General features: G+C 39.8%; 1 protein-coding gene, 1 long non-coding RNA gene and 1 other non-coding gene across 12 annotated transcripts in view; all 3 read left to right on the plus strand.

The window, feature by feature from the left end:
* Window positions 1-5,677, plus strand: part of MRTFB (myocardin related transcription factor B) — an 87,868-nt gene extending 82,191 nt beyond the window's left edge. For all 10 annotated transcript variants that reach the window (XM_075514794.1, XM_075514796.1, XM_075514793.1 and 7 more), the window contains one exon: window positions 162-5,677. In XM_075514794.1, coding sequence (XP_075370909.1) covers window positions 162-700 — 539 coding nt within the window. In that variant the 3' untranslated portion in view covers window positions 701-5,677. The remainder of the gene's footprint in view (window positions 1-161) is intronic.
* A 6,065-nt stretch (window positions 5,678-11,742) lies between these two features.
* Window positions 11,743-11,814, plus strand: TRNAT-CGU (transfer RNA threonine (anticodon CGU)). Its single transcript has one exon. It is a non-coding gene; the product is annotated as a tRNA-Thr (tRNA).
* A 131-nt stretch (window positions 11,815-11,945) lies between these two features.
* Window positions 11,946-13,408, plus strand: LOC142415901 (uncharacterized). Its single transcript, XR_012777576.1, has 2 exons — window positions 11,946-12,579; window positions 12,763-13,408. It is a non-coding gene; the product is annotated as an uncharacterized LOC142415901 (long non-coding RNA).
* Window positions 13,409-15,905: the final 2,497 nt, after the last annotated feature.

Consider the following 15,905-nt stretch of genomic DNA (forward strand, 5'->3'; position numbering starts at 1 on the left):
GTGTAGTGTTTGTATTATCAGAACAGCAAAATGACTCTTACTCCATGGAGTTCACTGTGGATGCATCTCAAAGTGGGCAAAAACGGGGTGGAAGTTGTAAGCCTGAGGATATATGTCATTATCTCTTCTGAATTCAGTACTGGGGGTTTTTTTTATTACAGAGATTTCCCTTCCAATAAAGGAGGAACCATCTCCCATTTCTAAAATGAGACCAGTAACAGCCAACATCACTACAATGCCAGTGAATACAGTGATATCCCGCCCACCACCACAAATCCAAATGGCCCCTCCTCCTGTGTCCTTAGAACCAACAACCAGCTTGTCTATAAGTTTGGAAAACCAACTTGAAGCTCTCTTGGATGGAACTCTACCGTCAGGTAATGAAATTCCTCAACTGACAAGCAGTAATGAGGACAGAGAGTCATTTTCTTTAATTGAAGACCTCCAGAATGATCTGCTTAATCACTCCAGCATTTTAGACCACTCTCATTCACCCATGGAAACATCCGACCCACAGTTTACCGCTAATAGTTCTTGTCTGTCTCTTGACCTTCCCGATACAAATTTGGACAATATGGAATGGCTAGACATTACAATGCCCAGCTCCTCATCTGGACTCACTCCTCTCAGTTCTACTGCCCCCAGCGTCTTTTCCACTGACTTTCTAGATCCACAAGATCTACAGTTGCACTGGGATTAAGCTATAGCCAATGAGAACATGACCTGCAAGTCTCTTTACAGCAGAGGTCCATTATTATACCATTCTGATTGCAGTTAAGATAAATTAAGACAGTAATGTTTGGAAGAACAAATGCTTGAAGCTAATTCCTTATTGATTTTCAAGTTTACAACAGTGAATTACTTTATGCTCCTATCAGTAGTGCAGATCAGGGCCCTCTGAAAGCTGTATTTCACGAGTCAAGAAAGGATGATTGTACTTGCTGATTAGAAGTACCCCAAGGTAAATGCATCACAAATATTTAAGAAAGAAGTTAAGTTTCTGACTTTGTAATGCTTAAATGAGCAACACAACATGGCTAAACTTAAAGAAGAAAAAGCAAGATTTCAACTGTCTGTATTGACACAGTGAGCAAGTGTTTGGGGGAGGGTGAGGTATCACTGCACTTCATTGTTCCTGTGGATAGCCTGAGCCAGGTTCAAAATTAATTGTGAGGGCAAAGGCAAGGAGAAGCACTGGCTGGTTCAGTGAAATTTCATATATCTAGTCTCTTAATTTGTTCAAGTTGTTTTTATATTTTGGTTTTGTGGTTTTTAAAACTCTTCCCCCATTCTTTAATCACGAGGGAAGAATTTAACTGCATCCAAAGGGACATTAAGTGTAACTGCAAGAAATCCACTGTAGCTACGCCAGGTAATATTGAGAACACTGAATTTTGTATAGCAATGCTCTGGATTTCATAGCTAGGTTTTCATGTGTATATCAGACAGTTATTTGTATACACTCTGAACTTTGTATAGCTTATTTTTGTGAACAGAGGGGAACAGTGGTCTTCAAACAAGAGATTACTATAATGGAAATAATAAATATCCTAAATTTGCTTTGTGTTTGAGGATATTTGTTAGATCATTGAATCCAGTATCTCAGCATATTAGAACAGTTTGAGGAAGTAGAAAAGTTTAATTAATGCTGTTGTGCACTATGATCCTGCAAGCATCTATGCAAGAATAGTCCCAATGCCCTCAATAAAAGATGTTTGTAGGATCCAACCGAGTTGTAGGGGACAGTACGGACAGGACAACCATCATTTCTTAATGAACACTTTATCTATTGAACAGCTTTGTCTACCACTACATAACATCAGGGAAGCTAAACAGAGAAGCTGCTCAGTGAGAATCCTAAATAGCACACAGTTACGGAAAATTATAAAAGGCTAATAAGCAGTATCAGGATGTACTGTTTTGTGATAAGAAGGCATATTTCATACCTGAAACAGATAATAGCAAAAATTAAGCTCTTACCTCACAGCACAGCACATGAAAATACTATTTTTTTAAAGCCCTTAGTTGTTTTTTTTTTCAGAGTCTATTATGAAAGCAGTTGGAAAAAAACAAACAAAAAAATGCAAATAGAAGTAAAAAACACTTTGTAATTCTATGGTTGTCTCTCAGGTAATAGCTGTTAAATGTTGCCATAGATGACATAGGCTGATAATCAAACATAAAATTGGAATTATTTCCTATTAGGGAATTCCTAAATTAAGATAAAAGGAAACAGTCCCCTATTTCCTGAAAAACGGAAACATGATATGTTTTCTAGTCTGAAAACGGATCTCATTGCAGAATTCCTTCCTCGCCACCAACCTTCAAAAATAAAGTTTTGTAGGAACTACTTAAAAAATGCCCTGAAGCTTTTGCTTACTTCTTAAAATAATGATATGCATCAAAGAAATAATGAAAAGAGAAAGTACCTGTTAACTATTTAGCAACCTGTATCACATTTAAAAAAAAACCCACAACACAATCATGTTAACATGAAACAAAATACTTTTGTCAGAAAATGTTGTGGAATTAACTGAAGATTTATGTCTCCAGATAGACAGTGCATTTGGTTTACTAATATTAAGGAATTCCATTGGCTTCAGATAAAATAGTGGATTATATAATTGATTCAGGGTTTAAACTGGCATTATATGTTTGCATCATATCAGTTATCAGCACTTTAAATCATTACGTATCTTCAAGAGTTTTACAGGCCAGGATTTACTTTAATGTGAAACTAAGTACAGAAAAACAATCTGGAGATTTCCACAACGAAAGATGAAGTTGAAAGATGTATGTCCCTATTCCTTCTGGCTGTGCCTACAGCACTTGAGTACAATATTACACGTGGACTGCCTGCCTTAAATTTTGATGGTGTAGGACTCTTCAATAACAGTGAACAAATACATTCAACTTTTTGCATTCCTTTTCATCATATTATCTTGGGAGCTAATACTCTGAGATACTAAGTGCCCTCAGCTGTTACAAGAATAAGAATTAAGGACTCTTCATCCGATAGGAACAACTTTGAATGAAATTTAGTGTTCTGCAGTACTGTCAATTTATTATTTGTGATACACCAGGCATCATACCACGTATGTGTGGTTAGTTACCCCTTTTTGACCCTGCCTTCTGATTAAATAAGAGGCAAGTAAATTAATTTTTAGAGGACAAATTAACCTAGGACAACTGTACTGTCATGTTTGATGTGCATGTAAATAGAGCTTAAAACTGGCAAAGTCATCTTGCTACAAAACTATCCTTATTGGCAGTGTAGAATGTTAACTAATCCATAGGAATCTATGTGCAGAAATAAATCGAAACAGTTGAGATGTGTTGTTATCAGTACAGTATAGCTTTCTACTCTCTGTTTGCAAAAAAAAAAAAAACCACCAATATTATTTAAAAAAATTAAGGGATCATTTTAGTTTTTAAAGTACAAATATTCTAGTGTAGGGAATGTGTGATTACTTTTTTGTACATTTCAGAATTATGTGCATTAAACCTTATATATAATGGTTTGCTTTAGACTTTGTTCTGAAATGTGATATATTTGCCATTGTTATATATGCCTGTTATGGCAGAAATAGGTTTTGCTTAGACTTTTGTGTGTGCATGTTTTACATGACGATTTTTGTAACACGAATACAATACATCTTAGAAATGTAATCATGACTGTGCAGTTTAACCGTACAGAACTGAATATATTTCTCATTAAGAGAACAGTTGCAAAGGAATGCACTGGCACTAAATTTGCCATTTAATGGCTGCAATATACTAACAACACATCCTATCAAATGTGTTGTTAGTAGATCCTTCAAAGTAATTAAGAATACCGTTTTATCAGTGTGAAAATCAAAAGTTGGTGTTTACACTTATAGACAAGGAGAGGGCTCGGACACATGTTTTACAAAGCTAGTGTTAATCAAGAGGAGGCCCATCCTGCATTTAATACAGAAATGGTATTTGTTATGCACTTTTAGTGCCATTCAGCATGAGTTAAGGCAAGTAAGTGTACAGGCAAAATTTTGTTTAACATTATAAATAGTTAAGAAAACATTGTCATAAATTTAGCAGTTGTCTCCGAGAATAAAATGAATTTATGGCAGTTGTTCTCTACAGAAATTTAGAGCCTAATCCAGCAATGTGGGCTTGCAGAATCAGACCTTTAAAAAGCTGAGGTCGCAGCTTTTAGAAATAATCACTACTTAATACTGAAATTTCTTTCCAAGGTATTTCTAAATTCACCAACAGGAGTTATGTTCAAGGAAGCAGGTGATCAATATAAAAGTTTCAATATTAAACTTTTATGTTACTAAATCTCAAACATTCAGATGCCTGAAAAGTGTAGGCACCGTAATTGGAAACCAAACACAAGCTGCTGAACTGCTTTCAAGGCAAAGAAAATGCAATCACAGAATACATTTAACTGGAAGGGCATTATGTAATCAAAACACAGTAAAGCTCACTGATGTAAACAATTATTATTTGGATGGCATCTTCAGTGTATTATAAACTTAAAGCAAATTCTATTAAAACTGGAAAAAAATTTCTTCCACTTATCTCTAGTAAATGTTCTGTTAAAACTCTTTATATTGTGGTCTATTAGATTGCCTTTTAGTGACTTCTAGACCATACTGCAGATGGGTTTTTATGAGATACGTGGAATGGAGTTGCATATAGTATTATATATGGCCAATAAAGAGCATCCATTAAAACCTGAAGTAATCTCAAATATTCCTTTTATACCAGTTTGCTAGGAATAAATATAAAGTGCAAAAAAGAGACACCTACATCATTCTGTAGTGTCCAATACTGAATATAAAGACTTTTTAAGTTAAAAGTGCATAAATGTATTTGTAGAAAACTAGCCAAAAAAGCCATTCTAGCTATGAGAGCAAATTCTCAATAAAAAGCAGGGAATGGTTAATAACTATATAATCACACTATTTTTATAAAAAATACAGTTCAGATATTCAAAAGACAGCCTAAAATAAATTATAATAATATAAAAATTTAAATAGGAACCAAAGCATTGCCATTTATATTGCCAAAGGAGGCACTTTGTATTTTGAAGCATAGGAAATTAAATCCCCACAAGTATTATCCATACTTTTTTAAAAATAAGGGTGTAGATATTTTCAAAGCTGTTTTTGATGTTTAACAGTACAGACTTGTTTTTGTTGTTTGAAAAAAATTTGTATTAAGTAATAGCACAGGCTTTTTTCCAGATAGGATTTTTCTTCACAGTACTGCTTGCAGTAGAAATAACGCTAACCCTAGTAGGTGTTTGTCTTCTTATTTTCATAGTCATAATTATGTCTTAGCATCTCATTTTGTGGAAAGAAGAAGATAGACACCTGTCTCTAGGGCCCTCTTCATTTAAGCACTACTTTACTAAATGCAAATTATGGCAATCAGGGCGTCAGTTTATGTATTGCCTTTCTATAAGAAACCATGATGCCTTTGTATTTGCTGTTTGCACCCCTAAAATCAATTCCATATGTTTGAATGCCATATGTTTTGCACATTGTACTGTATATATGTAATGCATACTGTATTTTTATATGTGTACTACATTTATCAAATATTTTGTACATAGTGGCAATATTGTAGCTACTGAGGAAATGTTTGATATTTCAGCATTTTTGCTAAGTGTCTCAAATAAAAAAGGAAAACTGTGTTCATTTGTCTATGCTTACTACTTAAAAGTGAAAAATACCATTAATAATAATCAACAAAAATTCTGACTCTTATGAGTCAAAAACGTTTGGCCTATGTTCTAAGTACCTTTCTCACAAAAAGGAGTAAGAATGAAATCTGCACTTAAACAGACTCCAAAGAATGATGGTTTGTCTTCAAAATCAGAGCCAAAATCTATAAGAATAGAGATTTCCTGAACTCTCGAAGTTTAGGTTTGGACTTTTTTTTTTTTTTTTAAGCAATACTATTGTATTAATTCCTTTCCTGTTTTTTATTTTTTTCTCAAGAAAAGGTGGGGTAAGAACCCAGACTTTTCAGTATTCGTCATTGAAAAAAAAAAAAAATTCTAATGTATGCACAAGTGTAACTATCTTACATAACACACAGGTAAAATATACGTGTGATATTATTCAATATATTTTAAATGAAGTGGCTCCATAAAAATTAAAACAACTATAATCAATGACCTTTTTATATAGCTCATGAGCCATACAGTCCTTATTTTGTAATCTGTCACCGTATTTTCATGATGTGCACCTGCTGGGGTTCACCCCCCCACACACATCATCAACTACCTAGTTCATTGAAAAATGACTGTTTCTTTGGCTCAACCCAATCTTAAAAACCTAAGCTTCCAAGAACCCAATACCTATCCTACCATAGTACTTTTTAGAAGGTATGAGTGGTTTGGAAGGGAGTGCTTCTCCTGGGCTACCCAGAGAGTAACCATGTGTTAACTGCACAAGCCTAAGAAGTTCTGGCAGTGTAATAACAACTGCAGAGACATATTTAGTAATTTTGGACATTCCCTCTTCTTTTTCGCAAGAACAAAACACCTTATTTAAAAAGTCTTCTAAAGTCTAGCACAGAAGAGGACTTTACAGTTACATAATGCATGCATTGACCATGTATGACTGCATAGGGGTATTAAAGAGATCACTGAACAAGCACTAGTTTAAACCCATCCCCATCAAGAAAAACTGATCAAAATTCAAGATGCTATGGTAGGACTTGGGAAACATAGTATGATTCTAGTATGTATTTTTGTCAACCAGAGAGAGTCAAGTCTCTAGCAAAATTCTCTTGAGGATAATCTCTTGGATTAGTCCACACCTTTTGCTGGTGGAGAGAGGAACAAGCTGCAACACTGAAGTCATGTATAAAAGCAACAGCAAGGGAGATCGAGGGCTCTAACACTGTTCTGACTCAGTGCCAGAGTGAAAAAGGAAGAAGGAAAAACCTGGAGTTTCTTCCTCCCTCCAAGTGAGGTTTTTTTTCAGGGAGGGAAAAAGGGCAACTCAAAATACAGAAGAAACAAGGCATTCCAGAGAGGTGCATCTTCCTGTTGTGAACCTCTCATGTCACTGCCCTGGAGCTGACTGGTGGAAATGGTTCTACTGAGCTGCTCAGATCAGGCCACACAAATATGTCTCTTAGAAAGCTGTGCCTGTGCGATCAGGCAAGCTTCTGAATATTCCCCAGATAGGTTAACCTCATTTGTGAGTCAAATGCAACATTTTGTTCACTTATGCAAATGAACCTTTAAGGCATCTCCGAGTGAAGTCAAAAACTACTAAAATATTGCAAATTACTGGGTGTATTTCACCTTGCAATACAGACTTCTGCTCCTAATTGAGTTACATTGTCAGAGATACAGAAATAATCCCCAAGTAAGTTTATATGGGCATTCTTATCAGCTACAATATACTGTAATTCTTTTTCATACATTACTGTACTAGTCTTGAATTTAACAAGAAAGTAAATAGTGTTTGTATCACATTTTTCTGAGTAGAGGCTACCTGTAATTCTCTAACAATAAAAAAGAATTTGTAAAAAAACAAGTAGAATAAGGCTATTCTGTGAGAAATTAAGGGAGATTTCAGAACTATAAGACAAAGAAAGGAATAAGAAAATTATTTCTGATGTAGACAAGATTACACCCACTTTCATTCATGACTTTCCTGAATTCTTCCAAGGTTTTCAAGAGGTACTGGATTGTGGGATTTCGTATTTGCATTTTGTATTCTGCTCAGCTTGTGTTCTAGAACACCTCTGGCATTTCTTCAGGAAAACGAGCTATGAGCTGTTCAATGTGCACAAAGCTTCTTTCCATGATGAAGCTGCTTCCTTTAAATATTTACTATTATACTTCCTCTTGTGGAGGCAGTCCCCATACTAGATCACCCACCCTCTCCTTATTAAAGTCTGTTCTACACTGATGACATCAGAACTCAGCCAAGCATTACAAAACCCATAAAGTAGTAAGTAGTACCCATAAAACTGAACAAATTAAAACTTATTAATATGCCCTGTAAATGTCATAAAATACCTTTTCTTTATGAACTTTAACCATTGTAAAAGTTTGTGGGCTATATATGCCACAAACTTACCTTCAGATATCACACCCCAAACACAAACATGGCAAAACAAGTGCAGCACTTTTTGACTACACGTTTGTGCATTACAGAATTTATAGTTAGAATGTATCAGAAATAAAGCACTTGTTTTTGTGCCAACTGGCAGTTTGCGGGTTTGATTGTTTTACAAAGACCAAGAAATATACACACATAACCCTCCCCCCCAAACTGTGTCCATATTAGTATTATGAGGTAAACACCAAGACAGGAAGGACTGATGAAGCTTGAGATTCTGCTGAATGAACTTTTTCCACAAGCTAAACCCTGGTTTTCAATAGAACCTGAATTTATTAAACCATGTTCTACAAATGGCCATCATCACATTTGTCTTTACTCTGTACAATATTAAATGCTATATGCTGCTGCCTATTAGCTTGTTGTGTATTACACAAATGTTGCTAAAGAGTGACATATTTCTTAGAATATTTGTAGTCTCAAGTCAGAGATGTTTCCTTGATAGCAAAGTCACATACATTTCCCCACACCTCATACTATAGTCTACAATCCCACCGAGACCTTCCTAAAAGAGGATCAAAGTAACATCTGAGATGCAACAGCTAGAGGGGTTTTTTTTCCTTTAAGTGTTTATCTATACATTTACAGAGTAACTCTTAAGAAATATTTCCCTTCACATAAAAAATTACCTGAAGATGAGTCTCCAGTCTTCTCTGCAGAACAAGGACTGCAGGGCCACTCTACCGTAACACTGCATCATTCTCGAATCCCTCCGAGACAACTGCTGTTGATTAGAAGTTAAAATAGTGAACAGAAACATTCTTTCATAAAGCTAGGACGAAGTCTAAGCTTAAGTAACTCATAACTGAGGAGCATTCCAGCTACCCCATAGCAAGTCTTTATAAACTCAGTTATACAGTGGCACAAATTCTGCATAAATATGACTGTTGCCCTGTATCTCCTTGAGAGAGTGGGGGAGATTTGTAGAAAGGCCTAGTTTTGTACATTAAAACAGACATCAAAGCCCTCTCCTAAAGCAACACCTCCATCTCATAGGAGTGAAGCTTAGGGAAGGAAGAAGAAAATCTGGTGATTATCTTCTCCTTCCAACAAAATCTCTGACATTATCTTTTCAGCATCAGAGTCTTCTCAAAACTTTCCTTTAGGAAATTCATGTTGTGTTTTAAAACAGGGTTTGTCAGAAGAGAACACTGCATAAGGAGGATTCAGCATAAAGAATAAGGGCTTTCACACAGAGCTCAAACAAGGGTAGTGACCGACATAAAAGACACGTTCAGACAAAAGTATCCAGAGGTCAAAAGAAACCACTGGCCATTACACGTTTTAAAATCAAATTTACATTTTTAGTTATAAAAACTATTGCTCTGATAAATCAGCTCACCATTACACAGCACTTTAGATTGATAGATAGTAACATTTTTTCCAGACACACTGAGGAAGTTAGGTTCAGAGAGTAGGCAACTTTTTTTAAACCCAATCGAGTCTTTCCTCTTCATCTACTCAGAAGACCTTTATGATTTCAAACGAAAACTCTAATCTCCCCATACAGTTAAGGAAGAAATTTAGCATTAGAAGTTGCTTTACCATTAGATACTATTTCTGATGCCATCCAAATACATTTATTAAAAATGTAGTGCATTTGAAAAGATACAACTCCTGAATTCCACATGTAATTCCAATAGTCCCCTCTGCTTCCTCCCATCACAAAATTACTTCTCAGCTCACAAAGATACAAAAACACAAATAAAACAAACACACGCGAGCTACGCAGGAACTGTGATGACAAGTTACAACTGGCAAGTATAGCAGATAAAAGAGCAGCATATTTTGTAATAAGCTAGAAGGCCAGAAATGGAAGGGCATCAGTCAAACATGATTTGTTAAAATCTAACTCCTTCCTGCTGCCAGCTTGGTAATACCAGGAGTAACTCTTCTTCAGTCAGCTAAGATGTTAACTGGCCCTCTGAGGTCACCCCTTATCATAAAAGTTACAGGTGTGAGAGTTGGGTGAGGCAGTTTCCACTCCTACACATCATCACACTTTCAAAGTGCTGCAGTGATCACAACAATCAAGACAAAAGCAGAATACAACAGTACTATCCTCGCTTCCCAGCTTTCCATGGTCCAGATGAGGGTATGTCCTTTGACGCTAGTGATGAGCAAGACTAGCAGATAAACTCCAGCAAGTGTTCGGGTTGGCCAGGCCATCAGTTATGCCCATAAGGACGGGAAAAACAGAACAAATCACCTTTGGGACAGCTATCCCAGGGTAGTAGCAAACACACTTAACATGGGCTGACTATCCAGTAAGGTAATTTAAATGAGACACCTTTCACTGCAGGTGAAGCTAATTCAAATTGCTGTTTGCTGAAACAGAGGCACACATAGAGTTATCACACAGAAGCTAACCAATGGCAGCTTTTAAAGAACTGAAGTTTGTTCATACAGTCAAGCCATCAGGCGTGAGTTTTCCTGATGACAGGTCAAAGAAAATCCCAAAAGGATACAGATATATTAATCTTTTAACACACCTGCATTGCAGCACCACCAAATTAGTAACTCTGATCTCAACCTTTACAGAGGTTCCTCTGTTAACATGTTTACATGCTTCTTCCATAAAAAAAAAAGAAAAAAAAAAGACTGATCCTAGCTGGGATCAGTACCCCCCACAGGTGAATAAACAAAATTCCTTTTATCCAGGAAGACAGAATACAGCTTGCGTGTCCAGCAAAAGTTTCATAGGGTATTTAAAGGGATCTCCACAATGAACGGCAAATGAAAACTAAAAGCTTTGTTTTCAGGTCACACTTGTAAATACCTAGGAGCCCAAATCTAGAAAAATATGTATTTTAGTATCTTTTCTGCATTTCACGACACTAAGTTTTTACAGGAAACAAGTACCAGGCACTTAGTGAGTTTAATTTAATATTTACCATTTAATTATCCCAACGTTTTGCATTTCTGCTTCTTTCCTCGGAGGAGGAAAGTTTTACTCCCGCTTCCCCCCACCCCCTCTCTACGCTGTTCTTTCCGGTCCGAGGAAGACTCCATCGCGGCCAATACATCTACCGACCTAAATGTACGAGTGCCATCTTTCGGTAAAGAAAAGCCCCGCTGCAGCACAGCTGCACGCCCCAGTCACCGGCGGCACCACAAAACCACACCCTCCCCGGGGAACACCTCTCTGCCGCCGCAGCCCGCGCCCGGCCCGGCCGCCCTCAGAGGCGGGAGCGCCCCGGAGCCCCGTCCCTCGCTGAGGCCGACGCGGGAAGCGGGCGCTGCCCTTGCGGGCGTCTCCACAGACGGACGGGGCAGCTCCTCGCCGCTCCCACGGGGAGAGGGACTTTCCTCAGCCCGCTCCCACGAATTCCGCCTCCTCAGCGGACACCTACCGAGGGGAACCCACTGCCGCTCCCCCCGCGCCTGAGGGAGAAACGGCCGCGCGCACGCCGCCAGGTCGGACCCCGCCCGCCACAGCGCCCGACGGCCGCCAGGTGCCGGCGCAGGCGCACGCGGCGGGGGGCGGGGGCGTGGCGGAGGCGGCCGCCCGCTGCTGGCGCGCGGTTGGCGAGGGCGGTCGGCAGCGCCGCCGCCGCGCGGGAGTGGCGCCAGCGATAGAAGGGCGTCGGGAGAGCCCGTTAACGCAGGCGCGGTGGCCAAGTGGTAAGGCGTCGGTCTCGTAAACCGAAGATCACGGGTTCGAACCCCGTCCGTGCCTTGGCGGGTCCGCGCCGGTGGGAGCTTCCCGGATCCTTTTTAGGCGGCAGCCCCGCGCTTCGGCCCTGCTCGGCGGCGGCAGCCAGGACGAACGGAGGCTCCCATCCGAGCGGCCGCCCGGCAGCGGGGGAGGAGGGGGCAGCGCTCCCTGAGGGGGGTGCCCCGCACGGCGCCGGGGCCGGGAGAGCGCCGCACCCAGCAGCGGCCGCTGTCCCCCCGGCCGGCGGTCGGGCGGGTCGGCTGCAGGCCAGGAACGCAAGCGGCGGCGTTTGGCTTCAGCGCATCGAGCACAAATAAGGCGAGAAAGGGGCGTCGCACCTGCAGCGCGGTGCTGCAGCCGCGCTGGCGGCCTCTGGCCTGAACAAAGCGACCGGGGGATTGCCCCGCTCCTTCTGCGTTTCACGTCAGCCAAACCTGTGCTCCTCTACCTCGCTACGCCGGCTGCCAAAACCTCTCTTCACATTTGCAACAACAGGAACATTTTTCTGCAGCCCACCTTCTCCTTGGGGCCTAATCCTGTACTCTAGAGACCCTCGAGCTCAACCTGAAGAAGCAAAAGTAGAAGATAGTTTCAAATGTGGAAGGAAAAGATGTCTACCGAAGGCAAGGGGAAGCCGTGTCACGCACATTTCCTACACAGCGGCCTCGAAGGACTTGCTGGCACCCACCACGACAGGGATTCATTCCTGTGAGGAACAAGTGGAGCCTCTGCAAAGTCTTGTTTGAAGAGATGTTCTCCACAGGCTGCAGCTACCACGATTATCCTGTAATTCCCGCTTCTTTTCATTGTTTTTTCCCCCCCCCTGTAATTCATTTAATTATTTCTTAATTTAGTTCTGTCTTCTGGTTAGTAAAACATGAGGTTTCTTCATCTGTATCACTAGGCATTTAGAAGGATTGTTTGCAATCTGGTTAGTGTTCACTTTACATTTTCTATTTTTTTAAATAGAAAAACTCCCTGTCACATTGAAAATGGGTAAGGAAAGGTTGGACTGGTTATGTTAAGAGGAGATGTGCAATGCTCACGGGTCTCCCAGCATGAGCAAACACGGAGTACTTCAGACACAGCTGGTCCAGCAGGATCACAAGCAGCCGGGAAGTCCAACCTGGGGACACTGACGGGACCAGCCACCAAACCAGCACACACAGTTAAGGGCTGACAGTGCTACGAACCATCCTAACCATGTAAATAATAACAGCACTACAAATTGAAGGAAATCTTTATTGATTCATGTTTGATACTTACCATTTTAAGTTTTCAGTAACCTTTGATTAGTCCACACAGCCAGTTTTCTGTTTTCTTCCTGAGAAACCTTCCTCTCATATTCTGCACCACTGTTGTCTAGAATCAAAATTGTACAATTGTATGAACAAAAATAACTGTCGTTAACTATTTACACTAGATTTTGTAAAACCTTTTAAAATAAAATACGTAAACTGTTGGTAGGTCAAAATCATCATTCAAGTTGTATTTTGATTTAAAGAAGGGCTGTAACCATGTATTCTGTATAAGGCTTTTTTTTTGCACAGATTTAGTGCTATGAAGATTATCCGACTGTATTAATTACATGTAATTAAAATCTGTATTTTCTGCACTTAGTCTACTGGCAATATTCACAAGTATCCAGAACTGCTCTTTAGCAAATCTGGCATAACTCTGATGAAGCATCAGCAGAGAGGAGATCATAGTGCATACCTGCCAGCTCATTTTTGAACTTGAAAGTTCTAGTATGAAATCCGTGACACCACTGCCCAATCTCCCTAGAGAGAAGAAAAATGTAAATTATTGATTTTGAGCAGTCACAGTTTCAGCACAGAGCACATGCAAAACTACAACCCAAAGTGTTCTAAATTGGTTTTTCTTCTTCAATATTTTTACTCACAGATACGAAGGACAGTGAGGAACAGCTGTGTCCCTGAAGCTGTTTTCATAAGAGGGTTTTCAAAACTAAACATAAAAATCAAACTCAAGGACAAAACATGTATCTGATGGATACTGCTTTCTGTTACTACAACCTCAGGGATAAACCTGGAGAGGAGCCACCCTGCCTGTGATGAGTACTCCTTTCATAAATTCTTGATTGTTTTTTAGAAATATAAGACTAAGCCAGGTGTGCATGAGAGCTATGGCTGCGTCTCACGTAACAATGGTTTAAGGCCTGTGAGTCTGTGTTACATGACACACACAGAAATTAGATAATACAAAGCCTGTTTTTCCATAGTTTGCAGACAGAACTTACATTTTGCTAAATAACATTGCTAAATTATTAGCATGACAATAATTTTGCTAAGTAACATTTTAAGACGTCTTATGGTTATTTGCTAGAAATTAATTTTGTAATTAGAAAACTATCTATGAAGTCAGGGCGTAAGAGAAGCTAGTGCAGACCAGAAATTGGTAACTCCAGTAGCAGCTAAGATGTAGAAATAATTACCATACCACACAGGTTTACTGCCGTGACATAGATTCATTTACATGATGTCAAACCTTTTTGACAGTGTTACCATATTTGCCTTCAGCCTTCTCCTTTCTAGACAACACAATCCCCAAATTTTAAAATCTCTTTTAGGTCAGCTTTTCTACACCTCTAATCACACTTCTAATCATCCTTGCTACAATCCCCCAGATCCTCTCCAGTTGCTACATACTCGTCTTGAAATGAGGACCCAAAGTGGACACGCTACTGCTGCATACCAACACTGACCAGACCATTTCTACACATCACAACTCACAGAAGTGGTAATGTGGGAATTTGCATTACGCGTACCCAGCAAAGCCTGAGCTGCCATAGTTATAGTGCTACGAGAAGCTGCATAGCTGCCATTGCATCACACGACATGAGTCATTACATGTGAGCACAAACTATCCGAACTGGCACACGTGGCCCTGTCCCCAGACCAGACTGTGTGACATGAAATTTAAGCTGGAAACTTCCTCTCTCACCACGTGCTTGGCAGCGCTGCAGCCCCCCCTGCAACCCCGGCCCCAGGGGTGGCCAGCCCTGGAGCCAGAGGGAGGCTGCAGCTCCTGGTGTCACCCAGCATGCCGGGCACGGCAGGGCGGGTGGCCTGCAGCAAGTGGTTAAAACAGGAGCCGGAGACCAATGGGGCTGAATCCCAGGGCAGAATCTGTAGTATGGAGTCATGTGAAGTAAGTCCTCTCCTTAATCCAGCTTCTAGTATCCATCATTGCATAATTTTTTAGAAATTATTTAGAAATCCCTCACACTGTGCAGTCTTACTGGTGAAAACGGAAGGTGAAGCAAATTTAATTTCGTTTCATCGTTTTTGTCGTCTTACCAGAGCCTCTTGCTGCCTTTTTGAGTTAATTGAATTTTACATGTGACAACCAGTATGACCAACAGAGGACAGCACATCCATTTCTTTTAATGATCAAAAGATCCTGAACTTGAAGGTGCCATTCACTTTTTCACTCAGGAAATGAGAGTGACAGGCAGAGTAGAGCAGTATGTCGTAAGTAAGCCAGCCAGCTTAAAAAGGCCTTTTTGCAATTAACTAGAGCTGTTTTGCATTCCAAGAGCTTACTTAAAATAAATCTACTTCTAGCCAGGCATTATTGCTAACGAAACACTGTGAGTGCACCTCTCCGAAAGCTGGGTCTGTAGTTTGAAGCAATTGTTTATTGAGCACTGCGGTAACAGTTAAAACATACTTAGGAGTCAGGGCACACTTAGGATTGTCAGGTGAAATCTGCTAATTCCCCTTCAAAACTGCAGACAGACGAGGTGTCTATAACTAAGTTTTGATTAAATGTGAGGGTTTATAACACACAGTAAAGCCAGACTCCAGTGGTTTTATTGCATTTGATTGGAGGGCAGAGAAGACTCTGCAAGTCATAATGAAATTCAAAGACTAAACCCAAGGATTTCATGTGGCAGAGGGGAATTTCATTAGGGAAATTCAATTAGCCTGCAAGAGTTGCACACATTGAAATCTATTCTCTTTCCCCAAAAGCTGGCTATCGTGTTTTTTATAGCAACCTTTGATACTCCTGGATAAATAATGCTTTATTACAAATGCATTGACATCTTTATATAATTATTAGCATACACTAACATCTTCATCCGTTAC

This window comes from Mycteria americana, chromosome 12, assembly GCF_035582795.1.
Source record: "Mycteria americana isolate JAX WOST 10 ecotype Jacksonville Zoo and Gardens chromosome 12, USCA_MyAme_1.0, whole genome shotgun sequence".
Lineage (NCBI taxonomy): Eukaryota > Metazoa > Chordata > Aves > Ciconiiformes > Ciconiidae > Mycteria > Mycteria americana.